This window comes from Muscardinus avellanarius, assembly GCF_963383645.1.
Source record: "Muscardinus avellanarius genome assembly, chromosome: 3".
Lineage (NCBI taxonomy): Eukaryota > Metazoa > Chordata > Mammalia > Rodentia > Gliridae > Muscardinus > Muscardinus avellanarius.
Window position 1 is genome coordinate 142358450 of NC_137788.1, and position 10282 is coordinate 142368731.

The following is a 10282-nucleotide window of genomic DNA, read 5'->3' on the forward strand; positions in this document are numbered from 1 at the left end:
CAGGCTAGGCCCCGGGAGGGTAGCTGTTGTAAACAGGACCCCTCTCCTACCTTGCCTTACACATTCCGGTTAGATTTGGCCAACCACTGGCCAAAAAATAGACTGAAAGGTGGGCGGTTGGGATAGCTGCCCCTGTCTCAAGCCACGCCTCCGGCACCCGTTTTGCTAAGGCCTTGGTTGTGAAGCTGGCTGGGCTATTGCCCAGGTGCTGCAGGGCAGCTAGGCTCCCAGGTTACTGCTCTCCTGATCCAGTGAGCCTCGTTCCCTCTGTTCTTAGGCCCAGGGGTGGGAAGGGCCCTTCTGTTTTTAGTCGCCGAGTGCCTCCCTGTCCTCTGCTGGTTCTAAAAAGTATCATAGTAGCCCCAGTCCTTGGGAGACTGAGATTGGAGGATCACAGGCTCCAGGCCAGTCTCAGCAAGTGAGGGAGCCCTTGTTCCAAAATAAACAAGAGAACTGGGGGTGTAACTGAGAGGTAGAATGCCCCTGGGTCCAACCCCCAGTACCACAAACAAACAAACAAACAAACACAAAACACAACAAGGAGGTGTCCAATCACGCCTGGTCCTGCAGCTTGGATCCAGCTTGGATCCAGCCAGTCTGTGGGCAGCCGGCTTGTGACTGCTGAGGGATGCTCGTGGTACTCACTACACCAAGGCCATCAGGCTGAAGCTGAGAACACTACACAGACCACCACAGTGCACGATAACTCTCCTGTGGAAACCGAAGACGCAACCCCCAGAAGGAAAAAGTCTTAAGACACGTCCAACCAGTTTAATGACTGATACAACCATACAATCATGCAAATACCAAGCTACGCAGCACCAGGGACACAGGGGCATGGAGGCCGGGGGCGGGGTGGGGGCACTACAGCACTGTTAAGGGGAAAATGGGATCACCTAATGTTGATGGGGGAGGTGTGGCCGGTCCACTGGCAGCTCAGACCTATGACATGTTACTGGGGGAAACCCGCATCCTGCTCGGAAATTGGGAACAACCGGGCCGCCTTCACTCCCGAACATAAATTCTCGTGCAGACCACGTCATCGGCGCCGAAAGTCTGCAGAGGAGAAAAGGAAAACCAATCAGTACAGGTGCCTGTGCAAAAATGTCTAAAGCATATCACTAATCAGGCCACTCGCTGCCCCGTTAAAACCTCTTTGCAACAGACATTCAATTTCCTGTGCTGTGTGATCATACTAAATACTAAGGATTTGGGGGCTTCCCCCAACTAAGTTCTTCAATGGCAGAGGTGACTGGGGTATTCAATCGTTATATGCAGTTTTCCTTTGCTTCTGGAGCCTGTGAATGATGGCATAAAAATGCAAATTTCAGAATTAAAGCAAAGGAGCCGGGCGTGGTGATGCATGCCTGTAATTACAGCCTCCACTTGGGAGGCTGACACAAGAAGATGGCAGGTTCCAGGCCAGGCTCGGCAACTTAGTGAGACCCTCTTTCTAAATAAAAAGTAAAACAGATTGCCGGGCGAGGTGGTGCACACTTGCAATCCCAGCATTCAGGAGGCTGAGACAGAGAATCGTGGTTCGTGGACAGCCTCAGCTACTCAGTGAGGCCCTTTGCAACTCAGTGAGACGGTTTCAAAATAAAGAATAAAAAAATAGGGCTGGGGGTGTAGTTCAGAGGTAGAATGCCCCCTGGGTTCCATCCCAGTACTGCAATAAATAAATAAATAATAATAAATAAAACATATCTGGAAGTGCAGCTCAGATGTAGAAGGGCCCATCTGAGGGTTCCATCCCCAGCACCGCCAAAGAAATAAATAAAACAAAGAAAAGAATGTCATAGTGAACATTTGTAAAGGGGTTCGGTCTCCTTTCTAGGAGCCTGGGCAGTTGTTGCTGACCAGCCAGATGGGATTACTTTGGAGACAGGATAGAAATGATTTCCAGGAAGCAGTCATCCAGCCCGGGAGACAGCCTTAGACGTGTAAGTACAACAGGTCCTCTGTATCCTCAGGTTCTACAGTCTTGGATTCAACCAGCCACGGATTGATTATATTCAGAAAAAAAAAAATGCATCTGCACTGAACACATGCACACATTTTTCCTCGTTATTATTCCCTAAAGAACACAGTAGAACAGCTATTTATATAGCACTTACATCATATTAGGTATTATAAGTCCTTGAGAGATCATGCAAAGTATAAGGGGAGTATGCAAATACTACTCCATTTTATAGATGAGACTTGAGGACCCGTTGATTTGGGCACCCGCAGGGAATGCTGGGAGCCGTCCCCATGGACACTGAGGCTCATACCTGATACTCCAGTCACCTCTAAGCTAGGAAATTGGCCTCAGCTGTAAATGCACAGCAACGACGTGCTGACCTAGTGCTGCGCCTTGCAGCTGGGCCAGTCAGTCTGGGCAATCTCTTCCTCTCTGGGCTTGAGGGGGTTGGGGGGGAGAGGGGGAGAGGACTTCAACAAGGTGGTCCAGCTAAAATTTTGTGATTCTTTTGTTTGTTTGCTGTGGAGGGGACACAAATCATTCCATAGAGACCATTTTCCTTCTGGCCCCTAAAATGTTACTGCACGTAAGTTGTTTCATCTTTCCTCCAAACTAGCAATTACTCACAGGACTGCTGTCCCGGGCTTCTCAGAGGCAGTGAGAACAGGGAGAGCAGTGGCTATGTTAAAAAGCAAAACAGGGTCTCCCTAGGTGGAAGAGAGTCTCACTACTTGCTGAGGCTGTCCTTGAACATGTGATCCTCCTGTCTCAGCCTCCCAAGTACTGGGATTACAAGGGTGCACCACCATACCCGCTAGAAAAAATAAATTTCAAAAAATTCTGAAGCCAGGTGTGGTGACGTACACTTGTAATTCCAGCGCTTGGGAGGCTGAGACAGGAGGATCACACAGGTTCGAAACCAGCCTCAGCTACTTAGTGAGGCTCTCAGCAACTTAGTGAGACCCTGTTTCCAAATAAAATATAAAACAGGTCTGGGAGTGTAGCCCGGAGGTAGAAGGCCCCTGGGTCCCATCCTCTGCACTGCAAAAATAAATACATACATACATACATACATACATACAATAAAAACAATAAAAATTAAAAAAAAAAACCCAGAAACCCAAACCTCTCCAATCTGTAGAACTGATGTGGGCATGTCTGTCTGCAGATATACATTTATCTATCAGATCTTCAAAGTACCCTAAAATTCAAAAGAAGTTAAAAAACCAGCCGGGTGCTGTACTTGGGAGGTTGGGACAAGACTTAGTGTGACCCTGTTTTAAAATTAAAAATATAAAGGGCTACGGGGTATAGACCTGGGTTCAATCCCCAGTACCACACACACAAAAAGTTAAAACCACTAGACTAAGTATTTGGTTATTTTAGGATTTCAGATTTTTAAAAATTTTTTTAATTAAAAATTTTTTTCTTTTTGCAGTACTGGCGATAGGACCCAGGGGCATTCTATCTCCAAGCTACAGTCCCAGCCTGATTTTTTATTCTTTATTTTCGAAACAAGGTCTCACTGAGTTGCAAAGGGCCTTACTAAGTAGCTGAGGCTGTCCGCAAACCGTGATCCTCCTGTCTCAGCCTCCCAAGCGCTGGGATTACAAGTGTATGCCACTACACCTGGCTTCCGAATTTTTTGAAATTTATTTTTTCTAGCGGGTATGGTGGTGCACCTGCTTCTGGACACCTGTCTTCTTTCCCTTTCAGTGAGGACTATGGATGATTCTGTGTGCTGGGGGAGAGGGCGTAGGGGTGGAATCGCCACCAAAAATTCCCTTTTCAGATGTTTGAACCCAGCAGAACCACACCGAACCTGAACTCCATGGCCGTGGAGTATCAAATAGAATGCCAAAATTTAAGAATCTGAAGCCAGGTGTGGTGACACACACCTGCAATCTCAGTACTTGGGAGCCCGAGGCAGGAAGATCACGGGTTTGAAGCCAGCCTCAGCAACTTGGTTAGGACCCTGGAAACTTAGTGAGACCCTGTTTCAAAATAAAAAATAAAATAGGACTTGGGGTGTAGCTTGGAGGTAGAATGCCCCTGGGATTAATCCCTAGTAACACACACACACACACACACACACACACACACACACGTATACTCAGTTTTCTTACAACTCAGGGGCAATTTACTATTGGCGCTAAGAGAGCTTATTTCAACTTAACTAGCATAACTTGCCTCTTGTTATATGGAGATTACATGTCCTGATGTTTGGAATTTATTAATGATAATAACCCTTGAAACCAAAGCCCACATTTCAGATCCCAAACGCCCAGAATTAATGCTCCCTCTGAGGCCCAGTGTGTGTGCTGAGCCAGGGCAGCACGCACGGGTAGGGGAATAACGAAGGCAGACGGGCCTGGGGGTTTTGGGGGCGGTGGAGGACTCCAGCTGCACTTGGCTGGAGGCTCAGGTATTGCAGAGGTTAACAAAGTCACTCTTTCTCGGTACTAACGCCCTATTCCTCAGCTTTACTTAAGAACTAAAATCAGCTGCTATTTGCTGTCTCTGGTCCCAGTGAATCATATGTGCCTTTTCTTCTAGACTTCCAAGTCTCAGCCTCAAATTGCTCCCCAACCCCATCAACTATGCCTTCCCTGGAAACAACATTAACCAGGTGGCAAATTACGCCTGGCCTTTCTCTACGAGAGGAGAAAAGCATGCTAAATCATCCCAGCAAAGGACAAGAGGGGGGAGAGAGAGAGAGACAGCGAGAGCGCAATCCAGCTCAGTTACAGCAGTAGAGACGGCTCCGTGTAGGGTCTTCTTGTAGAACAAACATGTAATTTCAGAGCTGAGAGGGACCTCCGTAACCAAATTTCTGCGCAACCCCTCATTTTACAGAGGGAGACAGAGCCTGGGAAGGGAGGGGCCACGCCCAAGTCACAGAGGGAGCCTTTCCCAGCACACCTCCTGTCTCCTAGTCACAATATTTCGGGGATAACATTCACTAAGATGGGGCAGGAGATGTTACCAAAATGACTAATGGAGCCAGGTATGGTGGTGCACACCTGCAGTCTCAGTACTTGAGAGGCTGAGACAGGAGGATCACAGGTTTGAGGTCAGCCTCAACAATTTAGTGAGGCCCTCCGCAAGTTAATAAAACCCTGTTTCAACATTTTAAAAAAATTAAATAGGGCTGGGGGTGTAGCTCAGAGGTAGAATACCCCTGGGTTTAATCCTCAGTACTCAGTATCACACACACACACACACACACACACACACACACACACACACAAAATGTCTAATGGAGAACAAAGGATATAAATTCCTGTTTACCCACAAGGGCCTTTTCCTTCTCTACTCTGGAGGCAGGGAAAGGGGGCTGCGAAGACAGTCGGGTCAGTTCAGTTCTGAAACATAAAGTGCTTCATGGGGGGAGAACCATGGGCTTGTTGCCCCCCCAAGCCTCCTTTGTTCTTCTATCTAAAATGGGGTAAAAAGGCATGTGGTTAAGCTTTCCACTGTGGCCTCACCGGGCAGGTTCCGTTTAGCTGGGGGTGTTTAGTCAATTTCAGTCTGTATACTGTGTGTGTGTGTGTGTGTGTGTGTGTGTGTGTGTGTGTGTGTCCGTCCTGGAAATTGAACCCAGGGGTATTCTACCTCTGAGCTACACCCCCAGACCTATTTTATTTTTAGTTTGGAACAGGGTATCACTAAGCTGGTGACAGCCTCACTACTTGCTGAGGCTGGTCTCAAGCCTGGAATCCTCCTGTCTCAGCCTCCCAAGTACTGAGATTACAGGCATGTGCCACCATGCCCGGCAGCTCAGTCTGCATACTTTTAAGGCAGAGCTCACTTTCTGGAGTTCCAGAAGCCTCACCAATCCACACTATCTGACATTCAAACACTTCCCACATAAGCATTACCTGCCTGGCTCCTAGAGGCTATTGGAGTTAGTAAGACCAGGGATAAAAGTACTCTAAATAGCTGGGCGTGGTGGTGCACACTTGTAATCCCAGTACTTGGAGGGCTGAGACAGGAGGAATCGCAGGTTTGGGCCAGACCCAGCTACTTAATAAGGCCCCCCAAAACTTACTGAGACCCTGTTTCAAAATAAAGAATAAAGCTGGGTGTGGTGGCGCACGCTTGTAACCCCAGCATTCGGGAGGCTGAGACAGGAGGATCGCGGTTTACCGCCAGCCTCAGCTACTTGGTGAGGCCCTTGGCAACTCAGTGAGACCCTGTTCCAAAATAAAGAATAAAAAATAGGGCTTGGGGTATAGCTCAGAAGTAGAATGTCCCTGGGTTCCATCCCCAGCACCTAAAAAACAAAAACAAAAACAAAATGAAGAATAAAAATATAGGGCTGGGGATATCGCTTGAAGGTAAAATGACCCTGGGTTCCATCCCCAGTACTGCAAATAAATAAATAAATAATTTTAAAATGGTCTCTATAGTTTTGAGTGCTGATGTGATAAAAATTTCTTAAATTGTTCTCAGCCAGAAAACCACATATTGGGAGGGGGAAAACACCCCTCTTCAGTGCGAGCCTGGGGGACCTTACAGAGCCCCAGCGTTCTGCAGGGGAGAGGGCTGGGAATTGGGGAGCTGACTTCAAGCTCGCCATCGACTGCTGCCTGGGGACAGAGCGTTTGAACAAGGCCGGCATTCCCGCCGGTTTCAGGCCCCTCTCCTGCCCTGTCAGGCCACTCTTCCCTCCTGTCAACCCTTTAACAATAATTTCCTCTGACCTAGACTCTCCCCTCCGGCTTTCTGCTCAAATTTTAACCAAGGGACCGGGTTTGTAGCTTGGCGATAGAGCTCTTGCCTAGCACACTCAGGGTCTGCGGTTCAACCCCAACACTGCAAAGCAAGTAGGGGTGGAGAGAGAGAGAGAGAGAAAGAGAGGGGAGGAAGAGAGAGAAAAGGGGGGGGGGAGCATAGATTTGAAACCAAGGCAAATGTCTTTCTGAATAGGTGTGGGAGAGCCCGTTTGTGCGGCCCTCTCAGAACCATCTGGGGGCCTGGGGGACTGTTTCGGGGTCAAAGGGCCCTCACCAGGATGAGTTCGTCATTGGCCAGCTCGCGGGTCCAGTAGGTTTTGGGTCCGTCCCCCTCAAGAAGAGTTTGAGTGCAGTGGATCTTGTTTTCGTTCTCCCAAGTGGCTAAACTCTGCAGGCAGGAAAACCATCAGTGGCATTAATTACAGCCCCGGCAGCGGGAGCAGACAATGGGCACGGGAGAACCGCTGCCGCGCGGAGAAGCAACACATGGTCCTTGTCAGCGGGGCACGGAATCTTCTCTGCTCGACTATACAAAGTCCAGATTCAGAGCGCCGGTCACGGGTTTTCTGGAGTATAAATATACCTCATATTCCACACAGACTCGTCAAAGCAGCCAAAAGCCTCGGGCAGGCCTTCCATCTTTAGGAATAAACCTCAGAGCATGCATTTATGTCAACGTGGATTACCTCGTCAAGCAATGTGAGTTTAATCGTCAAGAATCTTCATACCGAAACCACACAGCTTTGCAACAGTGAAGACACCCTGTTTGTAAGCGCATGGGTAGCGGTCGATGAGGGGTTTGGCTCCCCGCGTAAGTCTCTGTGTCTTTGCACTCCTCATCAGAGGAAGCCCCCAGCCTGCTCTGACAAACCTGGGGGTGGGGGGTCACCGGCTCTGAGGCTAAAAACGTTTCCACTTTCCAAGTCGCATCCTTCTAGTGATATTTTAGACTTTTTTTTTTTTTTAAGGGGAATATAAGAGGTTCATTAAGGGAAGTGGGGGTACAGTTTTAAGAGAAGGCCATATAATAGAGGGTTACGTTCTGGGGAAAGGCTCTACCACAGTCCATTTCTGGAAGTGGGAAACACCTTAGGAAATTTTTAAAAAATCAAACCAATCTGAAGGGACTTGATGTTGTTGGAGGCAGGAGGCAAAAGAGGGAATTCCCTGCAGCAGAGAGTGGTACAGCTGGCGGGGCAGTACTGAATGAGCACATAATCACTTTTTAACTAACACATGGGACACATTCATTAGGCAAGGTGGGGTGGGAAGGGGCCTGGGGATAAATAAAGCCCTGCTCTCCAGGCTGCCTGTGAACCTCTGATTTTTTTTTTTTTTTTTAATCGTAATGACTACCTTCCCTTGCAGTAGCCATGGCTGGATGTCCCCGAATTGAGACCTGCCTATTGCCCAGCCTTCTCCCTTAGGCTCCAGGGCCTTGGTTCTGACAACCTTACCCTACTCTTTGGTATTTGCAAACCCTGGAGACCTCAGACCCCACACCGCCTGGACATCACTTTCAGGCTGTGCCAGTTCTGGGGGTCAAAAACTGCCTCGTGAGTCATTGTACTCCTGGGGGGCTGCGTGTCTCTCTGTCCCTCTCCCAAGGTGGGCGATTGGAGTTCCACTGGCCAAGGACTCAGGGATGAGGAAAGAAACAATATCCACACTCTTTGGAATGTTACCCCCCCCCCATTGTTTTAACACTGGAGGAAGCCAGGGAGGTATTCTGTCACTTATGTAAAATAAGTGATTATTTTTCCAACTGCTTAACCTAACACATTTCTTCCCCATGCAAAAAAAAAGAAATATACAATCCCTCGCTTCGGTCTACTCGCTGATCCCTGGGGGCCATGTTTGAGAAATAAAATACCTTTCGTCCTTGAGGATTTAAAGAAGGCGCTTGGCCCATTTTCCCAGCCTGCACCGGCTTTGCTTTTGGAAAGATTCAGCCTTTCCTGTAAGGACCCGGCTAAGGGCAGAGGGCTGTTCAGGGAGCGGTGAGGGGCCGCGGGGACAGCTGAAACTGAATCCAGGCTGTTCCTGGGCGGCTCCGGGACCCAGGGGGGCAGGACGCGAGCGCTGCCGCTCCACCTGCGATGGGAAACGTGGCAGCAGCGAGGCCCGGGAACCAGGCAGCCCCGGCGACCTCCTCCGCCGGCGGAGGTCGCGGGAATCGCCGCAAAAGCCACAGCTGGGGACGCCAAGCAATCCCGAGCCCGCGATCGGGAGGGAACGGGGTAGGATTTTCTCCCCAGCCCAGGACAACCAGGTGGCGCAGACCCTTTCTGCAGACGGCCCGTGGCACGCTCCGCAACGAAAGCGCGCCAAGGCTGCAGAGGGAGGCACCGACTCCTGTGGCTGCCGCGGGCCCGCGGGGGTGCGGACCCCGGGGCGCTGCGCGGGCTACGGGGCCTCACCCTGCACTTGCGCCCGTCCACGGTCTCCTCCTCGAAGCCTTCTCCGACCTTAAAGTTGATCTCAGTCGTGCGCACGGTGGTGGAGGTCTTGATGTAGAACTGATCCCCGTCCTGGCGGATCTCCACGTGCGGCTTGGACGCGGCGGCCACCGCCACCTTCCGCAGCATGGCGTTCACACCTGCGCAGGCAAGGGCTCCATCACCCGGCCCCGCGCGACCTGCTGGGCGCTTCCCGGGCCCTCCAACTTTAGACAGGGGCCTTAAAACGGGTCCATGCCGTCTCCCCGTCCTCGCCCCGGTTTTCGAGATGCGGGACGGAGGCTCGGAGAGGGTAAAGTGGCTTTCCCCAGGAGACCCAGTGAACTCGTGGCAGAGCCTCGTCTCAAACCGAGTCCCTGGGCGTCAAGTCCCTGACCCTCCCCGCGCTCCTGCAGCCCCTCCTCGCTGCGGCCCACCTTGGGATCCGGGAGGAGCCGTCGGGGAGGGCGCCGAGCCTCCAGCCTGCGGCTGCTGAATGGGGCGTCCCGGGCACTATGAGATCCAGAGGGGACCGCGCGGTCCATCGCTCCAAGGGCTCCCTCGCGCCCCCGGCCCCCGGCGTCCTCCCTCTCCAGCCCCGGCAGCCTCAGAGCCGCTCCTCCCCGTCGGGGCGCGCCCCCCGCACCCGCTCACCCAGCGCCTTGAGGAGCTCGTCGAAGTTCTCGCTGCTGCGCATCTTCCAGGTGCCGGCGAAGTTGGGCATGGTGGCGGCGTTGGCGGCGCGAGGCGGCTGCAGGCGCGGACGGCGGCGGCGCGGCGGGCGCACTCGGGCTGCGAGGCGGAGACTGGCGGCGGCCCCGGCCGCGCGCGCCTTCAGCGGGGCAGAGCGCCCTCCCCCCCGCCCCGCCCCGCCCCTGCGCCCCGCCCCCAGGGCACCCCACCGCTCCCCGGGGGCCAGCGCCCTCCCGGGCCACCCACGTGCTGCTTCAGAGTGGGTGGTGGGAGACTGGCCGGGAGGGGACCTGGGTCGAGGCTGGGCAGTGGGGATTCGACATCATTCTCTCCAGTTTTGCACACGGTTGAAAATAACCCTACTGTGAAATTAAAGTGAGTAGTGGGGCCACCAGGGGATGGAGCCACTCACTCTTCCTGTTCAGTCACGCCTTCTGGGTGTCACTAGC

The 10282-nt window shown here is 51.8% G+C and overlaps 1 protein-coding gene across 2 annotated transcripts; it reads right to left on the minus strand.

The window, feature by feature from the left end:
- Positions 1–863: 863 nt before the first annotated feature.
- CRABP1 (cellular retinoic acid binding protein 1) lies at positions 864–9864 on the minus strand (the record flags this gene model as incomplete). 2 transcript variants are annotated; one of them, XM_080690686.1, is made up of 4 exons in its annotated part: positions 864–1056; positions 6977–7090; positions 9123–9301; positions 9795–9864. In XM_080690686.1, the coding sequence occupies 4 exons, from the start codon at positions 9862–9864 to the stop codon at positions 1006–1008; spliced, it is 414 nt and encodes a 137-aa protein (XP_080546812.1). The 2 variants fall into 2 exon arrangements, with proteins under 2 accessions (XP_080546812.1, XP_080546813.1); XM_080690687.1 differs by lacking the exon at positions 6977–7090 and having other exon boundaries at positions 1006–1056.
- Between the last annotated feature and the right edge of the window lie 418 nt (positions 9865–10282).